Here is a 13,308-nt window from a genome sequence, read left to right on the forward strand (position 1 = left end):
ATGCTGTCGCTTCTCTCGTACTGTTTAACAGCATGAAAGCAGCGCCAGAATTGGGTAGTACAGTTTGCTTGGTCCAGAGCTTCGAGGAGAGAAGACACCCAGGGGAGAAGGACGTCGTGAGGCAATTCAGAAAGGTAATTGGCATTTATTTTAAGATCATCTGTATTTTGCCCGCCCTACCACTCTAAATAAATGCCAGCTGCCACTGCACAATCGGCTACTTGAACAACTACCTTTGTATCTAAATAATGGCTAAAAAAGAGAATAATAATAGATGTTAAGCAAATCGTGTCGTATCTTATACCGAGTATACTGAACAGGATCAAAAAATTATAAAACATCAAGATGATCCACCCTGCACGACCCTGAAACCCATCTAAACCTTAAACACAAAATAATTGTAGTTAAAACTACCAATGCCCACTTGTGTTTTATCAGGGCGTAACAGTTTGGAATCGTACAGCAAACATGGAGATAGGACTACAAGCGGAGGGTGTGGAGAATATGCTCAACACTTTGGTTTTATTCAGTATGCAATGACCTATAGGGCTAGAGCTTTTGTTTGCGTGCAACTTCATTTAAAAAAATCTCAAGCACCATAGAGGACACAGAAGGACAGACCCCATTTTCGGCACTCTCCAGTTATTTCTGCCATCGCAACAGAGGCCTGATGCCCCAAGCAAGCTTTCATCCATGCCATCTGTTTGCCATTTCCATTAGTAAATAAACCGATGTCTCTCACGCTTAGCAGGCCTATATATATTTAGGGAGTCTACAAGCAAGGCCAGATGCTCCCAACTAAAGGGTATGCAGTAATAAAATGAATTTACTGCACAGGCACTGAAACATATCAATGTATTGCACCGTAATATCTTCACTGGCCTTGGGGCACTCTGCACCACGGAGTAAAGACAGCACATCTCACATCTGCCAACTTTCACTACATCCTTGGCTACACCGGATAGGGAGACCTCAGTCATCGTTGTGAACTACTCCTTGTGCCCGAGACTGACAGCCCCCCAAATGCTAGCAGCAGAGGGCAACTTGATTTCTTTTTTCCTGCCACTGTGATCCTTTTCAAGTTGAGAAGACACACAAAATGGAGATAAATCTTTATACCTAAATCTTGCCAACTTGCCATGCCTCTCTGTACATTCATGGATGCCTAAAGGGACGGAAATACCCATGTATCTGATGGTGGAACTAAGCCCCAACGTGCAATGGTGCTTCCTTCTGTGAAATACCTAGTATGTATACGTATGTTTAGTAAACAATGGTACAATATCATTTCAGGACACTATATTTTTGGGAATCCCTCTTAAAACCACAAATAGAATGTAATCTGGATGCAACTCAGCAGCGGTGTTCTGAAGGTATGTGGATACAAATTCCACAGTTGTACCAAATGCCAAGCAGGACTTCCAAATCTACTGGCAGCTGACATCTGCTCCAGCTCTTCTGCTTTCTGATTGGCTGTTGATGAGGTCATGCCATAGCAGGACGAACAAAAGTTCATACACACTAAGATCTGCTGTACCACCCTTTCAGCTCTCGCCAAAAGGCATCTTTCTCCATTGCATGTTTGTTAGAAATATAGACAAGGAGTTACACAAGTAGACATTGCGCTTATACAAGATTTACCAAGTCTGCATAAAAAAAATGTCTAATCTTAGTAAATCTCCTAATGACGTCCCCACGGTAGACTGAAACAGCAGACACAGCTCTGAATCTGATAGACAAAAAAAAAAAAAGAATGGCGATATAAAACATGGCTTTCAGTTTCCGCATTGAAGAATGCCCATGCCATCAATGCAAATGTATATTCCCCATCCTCATGCGTAAATCACTTGAATCCTTTCACATTCTTTTTTTTTTTTTTTTCACTAAACCGACTAGAGGATATTTTCTCTAAAAATGACTAATGGAGCCATTGTATTGATAATGCCTCATCCGGTAACTCCACCTGAATAATTTATACCCTATGGTGGAAATTATGTACACAGAATGAGCTGCGAGGGAAAATAACTTGTTCTTTTGCATTATAGAGGCCATGAGTTCTTGTGAGACTATCACTCTTTTTCTGCTCCTAACCAACAGGACCCATACAAAGCACCCAGCCTGGAGTCTATCAGGGAAGTACCGTGTCTGGCTAACCATTGGTACCTGCAGAAGAAAGCAAAGGTAACACGAAAAATACAATGGGCATGTTCTTAGAGAGACTTCAGCTACAGATTCAAAACAATGAGCTGAAGCAATACTGGAAATATAAAGTAAGATGTGCAATGATTTCCAGTCACTGTGGATGCTGATAAAAGATAATGTCTTGGAGACCCACCCAAAGCACAGTCCAACGGAGTATAAAAAGAAAGCAACGTTAGTGAAAAGAAGTTGTTCAACACTGAGGGTTTTTGGTAATCAATGCCAGCCTGATCCCTTCTAGCAAAGAATGATACGACCGTAGACACTGCCTGGATAGACTCAGACTCATAACACATGCAGACAACCACCTCACAGAGACAGCAATGCAACATGCGGGACATACACTATCAGCCATTACACCCAGATCCAGGACGCACCACCACATCTACAAAACAGCAATCCTAGCTCGAGATGGTTGTCACAAAAGACCAAAACTCCATCATGATCACTTAAAAGTACAAATGCTAAGTCCTGAAACACAGGCCAGCAAATATACCCACGAGCACTCCAACATGCACGTAAGTGCAACCAGGAGATGTAGCTGCCATTGCTGTCTCTAGGCACAGACCCTGTCTGCAAACACACCGACTATACAGATCACACAGGCATACAAGATCCACAGGAAGTCGAAGCACATTGAAGCCTCTTGCAGTCAACATTCTGACTCAACAAATTGCAAAGAGAAACCAGAAGACACATGGGCTACTTACTGCTACCTTCATATAGCCACCACAATTAAGCCACCAGCCAAAGCATACTTCAAAGTGCAACGGAGACCAAGCTATCACTACAGACACGAGCCAAATGCAGCTCTTTCAAGATGCATATTTAAAATCAACAGACAAAAGCCACTGGGGACCACACATTCCACCAGACATCAATCACATCCAACTACACCCACATCCTCAAAATCAAGAACCCAGGCCACATTTAGACAGAATTTCTAGCATGGGTACTGGATCTTTGAGGCATACAGGTGAAGCAACCCAAAGAGAAGACCGTCATGCACCGGCCTCAGCCATCCCATGCTGTACCCATAAACAGACAATGGAGTCACTTCTAGACACCATGACCACATGCGCACACAGACATAAAATGTATGGGGGGGACACAGACACAACCACTTCCTCTAGACAACACCACACCCAGACCAACAAGCCCTTGTCACACAAACAAGGCGATCACTATAAAACTGTCTGCAGAATTGGCCAACAAAATCATGAGAAAATCATGCAATGAGAAGCATAAAATGCATAGAAATTCTATATTTGATCGGTTAAAAAGGTGATGGGGGATCACAGTGCACAGTAAACTGGTCTCTTGTTACCCCCTCCCCTCCCCCCCCCCCCCCTTTACCGAAATCTATCTAACCCGTCACTTTTTTTAACACACGTAAAAACTTGATCATCAACCGCCCCTCCCCCTCGCCAATTCAAAGGCTGCCATTTCAGCCCGGTGATTAGCAAGGGGGAGACGAGCCATTAAAAACACATCCACCTCCAACTAGAGCAGATAATGGGCCTCATTACGGCTAACGTCGCCACAATGGTTCTGACACCGTTCCGAGAAACTCCTGGGGAACTTGGGAAGGAATCCATTCACTGAACATAAAAAAATAACCGAGGTAATTGGCCTCCCAAGACGAACGGAGTTAAATGCAGCTTTTTTCATTCCCTCGGAATAATAAACCAAGATGCTTTACAGAGGAGTTAAAACACTTTCAGACAAGAGACAAAAACAGAAAAAGATATCCCCCAAGTCTAGCATAAAAGGTTGCCGCGTTCGAATTGTCAGACTTGCATAAATGGGCACTGTATACCACAAAGGCAGCGGTCTCCTTTCTGATGGGTGAGGGGATTTGGGGGAGGGTTGACGCGGGTAGTAAAGAGACTTATGTTCCCAGGGAAATTAGCAAAGCATAACAGCAGCAAGGTGCAGACTGGAAGGGGTTAAATCGGGCTGGCCAGTGTGCTGGGTCATGTTTCTTATGGTGGAAGCTGCTTTGAAAAGTTACGTTTTACTCGCCAGCCCCTTCCCCAACTCGGACATGTCCACGTCAGCAGCGCCCGCCTCCCCCCGCAAGCTGTGCCCAGGATAAAAAGTCGGTACCCACACTGGCAGCCTGCGCAGGTAGCTGGCACAGGCCGCATGTCTAAAATAAACCCTCCTACACCGAGGTCTGGCCAGGCAGACTCAACACTGGGTGGCATTTAAAGGGCTGTCTCGGAGCCGGACAGGCAGCCACAGTGATGTAAACATGCACAGGGAGAGCCCAGCCTGGCAGCAGGAGGCCAGACAGTCCTGGGCTGAGCACACACAGCTCTTTACATGGGCATCTCGAGAACACAGGGCACATTATGCTCCATTCCAGGCACGCCTATCTTCCAAGTGTGAGCTCTTGAATTTAAATGGACTATTATCATGGAGGATGTGGAGATGGCCCTGCTTTCTTGAGGGCGCATTATATAAGACTGGACTGGGGAAGGCGATGGATCCCCCGTTCACGATCTAGAAATAGAGCGCCCCTGCTTGCTGCTGGGAAAGGAGGTGTACTTCTATATGGTGGGGGCAGACTGGCGATTATGATGGATGGAAAAGAGGGCATCGCATTTTGCTAGGGGAAATGAGTGTATAGTTTCTGGTTGGGAGCAGCTCATGCTTTTCAGTAGGAATGAGCTCGATCTTTTAGTAACGTGCATGGCTGACATGATACTGAATTCTCTAACAGGGGAGTTAAGAATGTATGATGCTGTTTGGGGAAATTCCGTGTTTTCCATTATAGGGAGAAAAAGAGTGTATTCTTCCGGGGGAAAGTGACCCTTTTTAAAGGGAATCGAAAGTTTTTTGATGAATCAATATTGTTTTCTGTGGGAACATGCCCCGCTCTTCTATAGGGTTATGGGGGATAGTTTCACCCTTTAGAGGGAGTGGAAAATCCCTCTTCCTATTTGTAGATTAGGTACCACTTCCTCGAGGATGGAAGCAGAGGTGGTGCATTTTGATGCCAATGTTGGGGGTCGGCCCTTGTTTTCCATAGGTATGGGTGTGCGTTCAGGATTTCCTCAAATGAGAACTGCTTTCAGTCTCATTTTACTTTGAAGGGGGGGGGGGGGAAGGGGGCCATACAGACGTTGCTTTGTATTTTAGACAGAGTGATCCATTGATGCAAAGGGAAGTTTAATTACACCAACTGCTCACTTCGAGAGCCCGCCTCCACCATATATTTCTAAAGTGAGAATTGTTTCTAGTAAATTATCTGAGCTAAATAGTGTTTTTATTTTTAATGTAAAGATTATACACGATGAAGTGGGGATGTGCAGCACTACTATAGGGACACGTGGTACTGGCCAGTAAAAAAATAACCCATACCCATTGACAGACCTTTCTATTTTGTGCTGCGGTGAGAAGGGGGAAGGGTTATTGTTTCCTGCAGACAGATCCATGAAAACAGACTTCCAGTTTCAATCGATACCCAGTATACAATACAAGTCACCCAAACAAGGGATGGAGAGGCACAGACGCCCCAGCTGCTACACTGATAACGGAGAGATTTTAATCCAATAGTCTTTTTCGTGCTAGAGATGTGAGCAGTTTCACGGTTAAAAAAAAAATTATGAATCCAAGTAGAGTGACGTTTTTGCAAAAAATACACAAATAAAAGCACCATGGTCGTCCGCCCACCACACAAAACTTAACTAAAATAAAGACAGAAAAACAACACAGATTGCCACTGAAAAACAAACAACGTGTTACACATGTGTTTTATGTTACAGGCCTTAATAGTCTGCGTGGTTGTGTACTTCTACTCTAGCAAGCGGTGTTTTGTTGTCAGTGTCTATTACCTATGTTACATTAAATATTTCATGGTATACTGCTTTGTCTTGTTACATGAATTAGGTACCTGTTTGTTTACCAATATTTACCCTCGAAAGAAAAGGCATTACCCATGCTCTATAATCCCAGACGATTAGAGGTTACGTTATTAACCACCTGGAGATAGATTGCACACTCCGTGTCCCCCCATAACCACTTCTCAAGACTCGATATAATGTGCACGTATGCTCTAGCGAGAGACGGACAAAATAATATTCTACCCACCCATTCCACATAATCATGTGACTCCATCACATACTTCCCACTCAACACAAGCAAAATAAATCAGAGACTGGCATCTGGGGTGACAATAGCTGCTAAGAGGTCCATGACACACGTGACTTCCTCATTCAGGCAGCCCCGGCTTTTAAAACCAACTCCACTTTTCACGCTGCGAAAAGTGAAACTACAAGTCCCACAATGCAACATTTTCTACAGTTCAAAAACGGTTACACCTTGAGATGCCACGCATGAACCGTAGCATGGATAAAAGCCACTTCAAAACCATCACACTCAGTTTAAATCATATTAACGTGCTCCACCTGTCCCATCTAAATCCATTTTCTCCTCCCACAAGCATCCCGCTCACCTTGCTCTGCGGTCTCCTCTTGTGCCTCCTGCCGTAGTCGTACTTCTCCTTTATCTCCTCGAGTCGCCGGGTCAGCCGCTCTCGCTCGGCCGAGTCGCGGTATTCGGTGGAGAGCAGCAGATAGGCTCGCCAGTTGGCCGAGTCGAAGCCCCAGTGGCAGGTGCGGTTCTCCTGGGCTTGGTGCGAGTGCGCAACGAAGCGCTGCGGTGGGAAGAGCAGCCGACAGTCCAGGCACTGCACACAGGCGGCCCCGGGGGCCCGGTACAGCTCGGGCACCAACAGTCCACGCGCCCGCCCGAAACACTCGTGGTACACGCGGAAGCTGCGCTCGGTCACTTCCAACTCGAGGCCCGGGGCCGCGCCGGCGGGGCCTAGCAGGCCCGGCTTGGACCTGGGGCTCGGGTAACAGCCCCCACCCAGAAGGGCAGCGCAGAGGCGCTCGGCGTCCGTGCGGGTGATGAGGCCGCAGGACGGAGCGGAGAAGGGCAGGATGCCCAGCACCTTGAGGATCTCCAGCTGCTCGGCCGAGCACCGCGAGCAGTAGACGTGCAGCCGGTCGCACACCGCGTTGATCTGCTGAAGCGAAAAGTCCCGCAGCACCGAGTTGAGGATCTGCGGCAGGCACAGGCGCTTCTCGCCGCCCACCGCGAAGCAGGAGATGGGCTCGCCTTCCAGCACCGTCTCGCAGCGCTCCGTCGAGCGGTCCGAAGGGAGGAAAAGGGGCCCGGGGACGGGCAGAAGGCACGCGCCCGGCTGCCCGAGACCACCTCCGCCGGGCCCCGGAGGCAGCTCGGGTTCCGGCGGCTCTTTGCCCCCGGGTTCCTTCTTGAAGAAGTCCTGGGCCCAGCAGCGGGCGGAGAAGGTGGCCGGTCCCCCCAGGGAACTCATGGAACTGAGGTGGAACTGTTCCAGGGTCTTCTGCAGGCCCGGGTGGGGCTGGAAGCTGACTCGGCTCACGGCCTCCATGTCAGAAAAAATGGGCTAAAAACAGGCGTTCCCCCACCCAAAAAGCCAACAGCCGCCGCAGGGGGTCCTGATCAACAACAAATAGTTCAGCAACTCAAGCAAAAAGTTGTTTGTCCCCGTTTACTGTGTCCTCTTAGGCTCAAGTCTTCTCACAGGAGCCTGCCGTTCAAGACCAAATAGAAGTACTGTCCAAATGTCTCAAATGATGCACTTCCCAATGCAAAAATATCGACATCACCCGATTTTCTCCAGAATAATCTGTCTTGTACCCAAATAAGGTTTTGAATCCAATTGAAAATCAATAAAAGCGAAGGTGAGTCGTTTCCCAAAAATCTAATGTGCCCCCTTGCAAGCTGGTGCTCCTGTACACTTAAAAAAAACAAAAGTTTTCCAAAACTGAGGTTTTCGTTATAAAAACAGTGCTCTGGTTCTTAGTTTCGTGAAAAGTAGAATCACAGCATAAGTTCCCTTTTGCAAAGAAGTAAAACAAAGTGTTGCAGTCTAACTCTTCGCTAGTGAAAAAAATAGTCATCTTCCACGGTTCCAAAATGTGATTTTTTTTCTTGCAGGAAACATGTCCCCGTCACAATTTCCTATAACATGCAAGAAAGTATCCTCCTTTAGAGACGTAGATCCTCTTGTTGGGGGTGAGGAAGAGCTCTTGATCCGTCACTGTACCACTTTCAGAAGATGAAAAAAGGTAGACTTTTACCATCTGGCACAGCGGAAAACATAGTTTTTTCCAAACTACCTCCTCTTTCCAGCAGAGGAAAAGCAGTACACCCGCAATCCAGGGTAAAATCCAAGGTGGGAATGCAGAGGCTTCTTGGCAATTCTATCTTGAAAAGGGAACTCGTATGTCACCAGTTCACGCCTTCAGCAGTTTGCAGAGTCCCCTTCCCCTAAGTAAACTGTGACAGCAGACAGACATCACAGTCCGTTTTACAAACGGCAACGTGAAAAGCCAGAAGATTACCTGGCCCACTTTTTTTCTCTTCACTTGCACCTCTTTTGCTTCAGTGCCATCCGTTCAGTTCTTCTTAGGGCACATTTCCGATTCTTCATTTAGAACTACCTTTTTTCCACACACAGCGCACCCTTCTTTGGTAACCACTCTTCTGTTCGTTTATTCCTATTCTGGCAGCTTTTCTCATGTGCCAGCCGTCAAGGACACTTCAGTAAAAGCTGCTCTTTCCCTTGAATCCTTTGACCGATGGCTGAAAACTGCTGTCTTGTACTCATTTCCTGTTCAAAAAAGGCTGCTCGGTGTGCTGTCCGGCCAAGCCTCACACTTTTCCAACGAGGAGCGGGCTTTAAAGCACAGCAGAGTAAGATACAAATGTGCAATTCCAATAAAAAATAAGTTTAAGTCCGTGGGGGTGCCTGCCCTTTTCCTGCCCCCTTTTCAGTCTGCCTGGGTCCTCCTTTGGGGGTGAGGGGGGTGTTGTTTCCTTCAGTCTGCAGCACTGGGCTGCACAGACAGGCACATCCTCGCAGCTTGACTTTCCAGTTCAGAGTGCCTGGCTGGCTAGAACTGAAAGGCTGTGTCTGCTCTCTCTCCCACCCCTCCCTCGCTCCTCCTTCAACCCACCACCACCCTCCCCCGCCCCTCCAGCCCTGTCTCTCCCCCTCTCCCCTCTCCTGTTTGTTGGTGTCTGCCTCACTCATTGAATCCCAGCCAAGAATGTGACCAACTCCCCAGGCTGGCTCTTCCAGGAACCAGCCCCCACTCCTCACAGCCCTTCACCTCCTCCTTCTGCTGCTGCCTCTGCAAAGCCAGGCAGAAAAAAAGCCCTCAGCTCTGTCTCGGGCAAGGACTGAAAAAAGCTTTTGGTTCACAGAACAGCAATTGATAAAAACGCAGGCAGGAGGCGCATATATACTTTTATATCGTTTTTGCCAGCCCAGTAAACCATAAAAGCTAGGTATAATAATCGGTAGTCTCGATCTGTGTATCGCAATTTCCAAAGCGAAGTATTTGTGTCATGGTTAACTTGAAAATAAAGTATATTATGCAGATTTTTTTCTTTTTTATGCTTTGCAGTATGAGATTCTGCACCCTAAGTAAGAACATACTCTTCACTAAAAAGATCTGCAAGCACGTTAGCCCAGAAATCACGAGACACTTTCTATTCTTTTTACTCAGTATTATTATAGTTCTTTATTCGATTTAAGATAAATCATAAAAGCATTCACAATGTTAAAAAAGAGTTAAACATATCAAAATGTCTTCCCTATATTGATATCTCCACTAACATTATAATCCACATCCTAGGTTAAAAGACATTACATACACATTTTAGAATAAAAAAACTCTAAAAACACCATAAAAATTGTTAAAGATCAGACGCGCTCAATTCTGATTATTACAAATCCCTCTCGAGGTTCTTAATTTATATGCAATCCTTAAATAATTTACAACACCATGGAGGGTGAGGACATCTGAGGACATTTTTAAAAATAGCAAAGCAACACAAATCTGCTTAATACCAGTATTCCTGAGTAAAGTCTTTAAAAACCTTCTCCTTGGGTAAGTATAATATGACCAGATAAAAAGAAAAGAAAATGAGAGGTATCGTGTGGAGACAGGTCGTCGCAGCCACAGGGTCCTCTCTCTTCTACATTTCTCATATAACCCCCGGAGATCCCAGGATTTGGTCTATAAAATTTAATCTTAAACAAGTTATTAAGAACCTTTCATGAGGACTGGTCAAAAGGATTAGATAAGGTGCTATAGTCGGGGTAGACTTCACTATAATATAATTTCTTACAGACTCCTTTTCTAATTCGGTAGTCTCCCGTTGTGTCTGACTGAGCTTTAAGTACAATATTTTGATGTCCGTCTTGTCTTTCTGGCTTATAGTGACTATATCGGAGAACAGGGCTGAGCGACCCAAGTTATGAAAACCATCCCTCACATATTTTAACCAAGGGATTTTCATAGTGTGGTCCAGTGTGAGACAATCCTGGACCACCATCCTTGTCAGTCCAAGCTCTTCGCGTAGCCAAATTTTTAACCAGAATACTAGGGGTTTAACTGCTATAGTATCCAAGATATACCCGCCCCACAGTTCTTCGTGCGCAATAAATGCAGGGGTACTGCTCGGTATCCTCAACAAATGCCTCATGTATTTGTTTTCCTCCCTTTGTAGATTGTTAAGCTTTACAAATCCCCACACCTCACTTCCGTACAAGACCTTGGCACAGCAGATTGCATTATACAATTTTAAAATCACGTCCGGAGTCCAATATCCTAGTCTTTGACCATAATTCATAATTGCACCTGTAGATTTAATCAGGGACAGGGCTTTATTGTCGAGTAGATGCTTAAAGTTTAATCGGCCGTCAAATGTTATTCCTAAATAGGAAAATGCTGGGACTTTACCTAGTATGTGTGTCCCGATAGAGAGATTGTATGATTTCCCTTTCTTATTTCCCATTTCCATCAAACATGATTTTGAGAGGTTTGGGGACATATCCAGACTCTCCATAAACCTCACAAAGCCATCGATTAGCAACTGCAACCCATGGGGGGTACGGGCTAGTAACACTGTGTCGTCTGCATAGAGCAGAACAGGGACTGCTCTTTCCCCTCTCCTCGGCAGGTCTGTCTTGATATCGCGCAGGGCGGCATCCAACTCGTTGATATACAACGTAAACAAGAAAGGTGCCAGAATGCACCCCTGCCTGACCCCACTGGAGCATACAAATTTATTTGTGATGTCCCCCCTCCTGAGTGTACCGTACCGCGGCGGAGGTGTTGTGATGCAGAGACTGCAGGATGTTAATTATAGGTATGTCTACACCCTGGCTAGCCATCAGTGACCACAGTTTTCTCCGGTTCACGCGGTCAAATGCCGCCGTGAGGTCCATAAACGCTAGATAGAAGACCCCCCTCCTTCGCTAATGTATATTTGGCCGTGATGAGGTAAAGATTCAAACATTGAGCTACTGTGGATTTACCGGGGCAAAACCCATATTGAACGTCAGTGATTATATTAGTGGATTCAGCCCAGTCCATCAGCCTATTTAAAATTACCCGACCCAAAACCTTTGCTGCTACGTCAATCAAAGATATTGGGCTGTAACATTGCGGATTGTCCCTGTCCCCTTTCTTAAAAATGGGCACGATAATTGCAGACGACCATGAACCTGGCATAGAGGAACTAATTGCTGCATTTAGCAACCTTGTCAATAGAGGCGCCTATACCTCTGGATTGCATTTAAAGAGGTCGGGCGGAATCACGTCTGGTCCTGGGGCCTTATGTCTAGTAAGGCCATCTATTCCAGCCCTTACTTCTGCTAGAGAAAAAAAGACCGGTCCGCTACTGGCTAAACCAACTGTTGATTGCAATTCCTCCTGTGTATCTATGGTATGGTTATACAGGCCTTGAAAATACTGCCTCCAGTGTTCAGGGAGAATATTCGCACTTAGCCCAGATTTATTCGGGTCTGAGAAACAAGGACTGTTGATGGTCCTCCAGAACCGTGCAGAGTCCTTCAACTGGGTTGCATCCACAAGCTCCTCCCATGCTAAATGCTGCAACTGGCCTTTACGATTTTTTTACCACTTGCTTACAGGATGCTCGACATGCGCGCACCCATTCCCTATCCCTAGGCTTCTGCTTGAGTGCCCCCTTCAGTTTCCTCAGGGCCAGCAAACAGTGACTGTCAAACCACCGCGGGCTATCCGTTATACGTCTCGATGTGGTTGACCAACATGTTGCTGACCCTTATCGTGATATTAAAAAAAGCCTCCATCAGATCTGCTTGATTGGGAAACAAGGAGACCCTACCCACAAGGAGCCTGGGTATTATGTGCTGTAAGGAAACAATAGCTCATGTGGATTAATACTTATCAATATAGTATGTATTCTAAAATAATGTTCAAAAAAGAAAAGGGGATTACGAGAGATGTCAGAAGAAAAGGCAAAGCCATACACGTTCGGTCTTTTTTGTGAAGAATGTTCTTCGTTTATATTACTAGAATATTTACACAGGAAGTGGACATAAATACACAATACAAATTGACATTAAACATGCAAATTACAAATTACAAATTAGTGTCCCAATGAAAAAAACCTAAACAAACAAATAACATAAAATGCGACATACAAACAAGGTTTCCATTTCTCTTTACAAAGGCAATCACAAACAATTAATAATTCAAATTAGCAACACTTAAATATTATAAGTGTTGATTTAGTGATTTGCCTATCGCGTCAACGGCGTTTCGACCCTATTCCAATTTAAAGGGTCTCGTCAGGACTGTCTAATATAGGGACACCTTATCGTCCAGGACAGGTCTAGCGTGTAAGTGTACAGTGACACCGCGCTCAAGGTGAAAAGATAAAGTACTCACAGGTACCCAGCCGGGTGCCCTGTGAGAGAGGACTCACACGGAGGCAGTTGCCCACTGTTATTCTGTACGCTTTTGATTTAGCGCGATGTAAGGGTCTATCAATATACAACACCTACGGAAGCTCCAGACTGCTGTGTAGCTGTTGCTTCGTGTTCACGAGTCCAGTCAACTCTTACATCGCGCTAAATCAATAGCGTACAGAATAACAGTGGGCAACTGCCTCCGTGTGAGTCCTCTCTCACAGGGCACCCGGCTGGGTACCTGTGAGTACTTTATCTTTTCACCTTGAGCACGGTGTCACTGTACACTTACACGCTAG

The 13,308-nt window shown here is 45.7% G+C and overlaps 1 protein-coding gene across 2 annotated transcripts in view; it reads right to left on the reverse strand.

The window, feature by feature from the left end:
• SKI (SKI proto-oncogene) overlaps window positions 1-9,148 on the reverse strand; it is a 139,228-nt gene extending 130,080 nt beyond the window's left edge. The window contains exon 1 of one of the 2 annotated variants that reach the window (XM_085609321.1): window positions 6,662-9,148. In XM_085609321.1, coding sequence (XP_085465447.1) covers window positions 6,662-7,627 — 966 coding nt within the window. In that variant the 5' untranslated portion in view covers window positions 7,628-9,148. The remainder of the gene's footprint in view (window positions 1-6,661) is intronic. The other variant, XM_085609319.1, reaches the window with a different exon arrangement.
• Between the last annotated feature and the right edge of the window lie 4,160 nt (window positions 9,149-13,308).

The sequence above is a fragment of the Triturus cristatus genome, chromosome 1_2, assembly GCF_964204655.1.
Source record: "Triturus cristatus chromosome 1_2, aTriCri1.1, whole genome shotgun sequence".
NCBI lineage: Eukaryota > Metazoa > Chordata > Amphibia > Caudata > Salamandridae > Triturus > Triturus cristatus.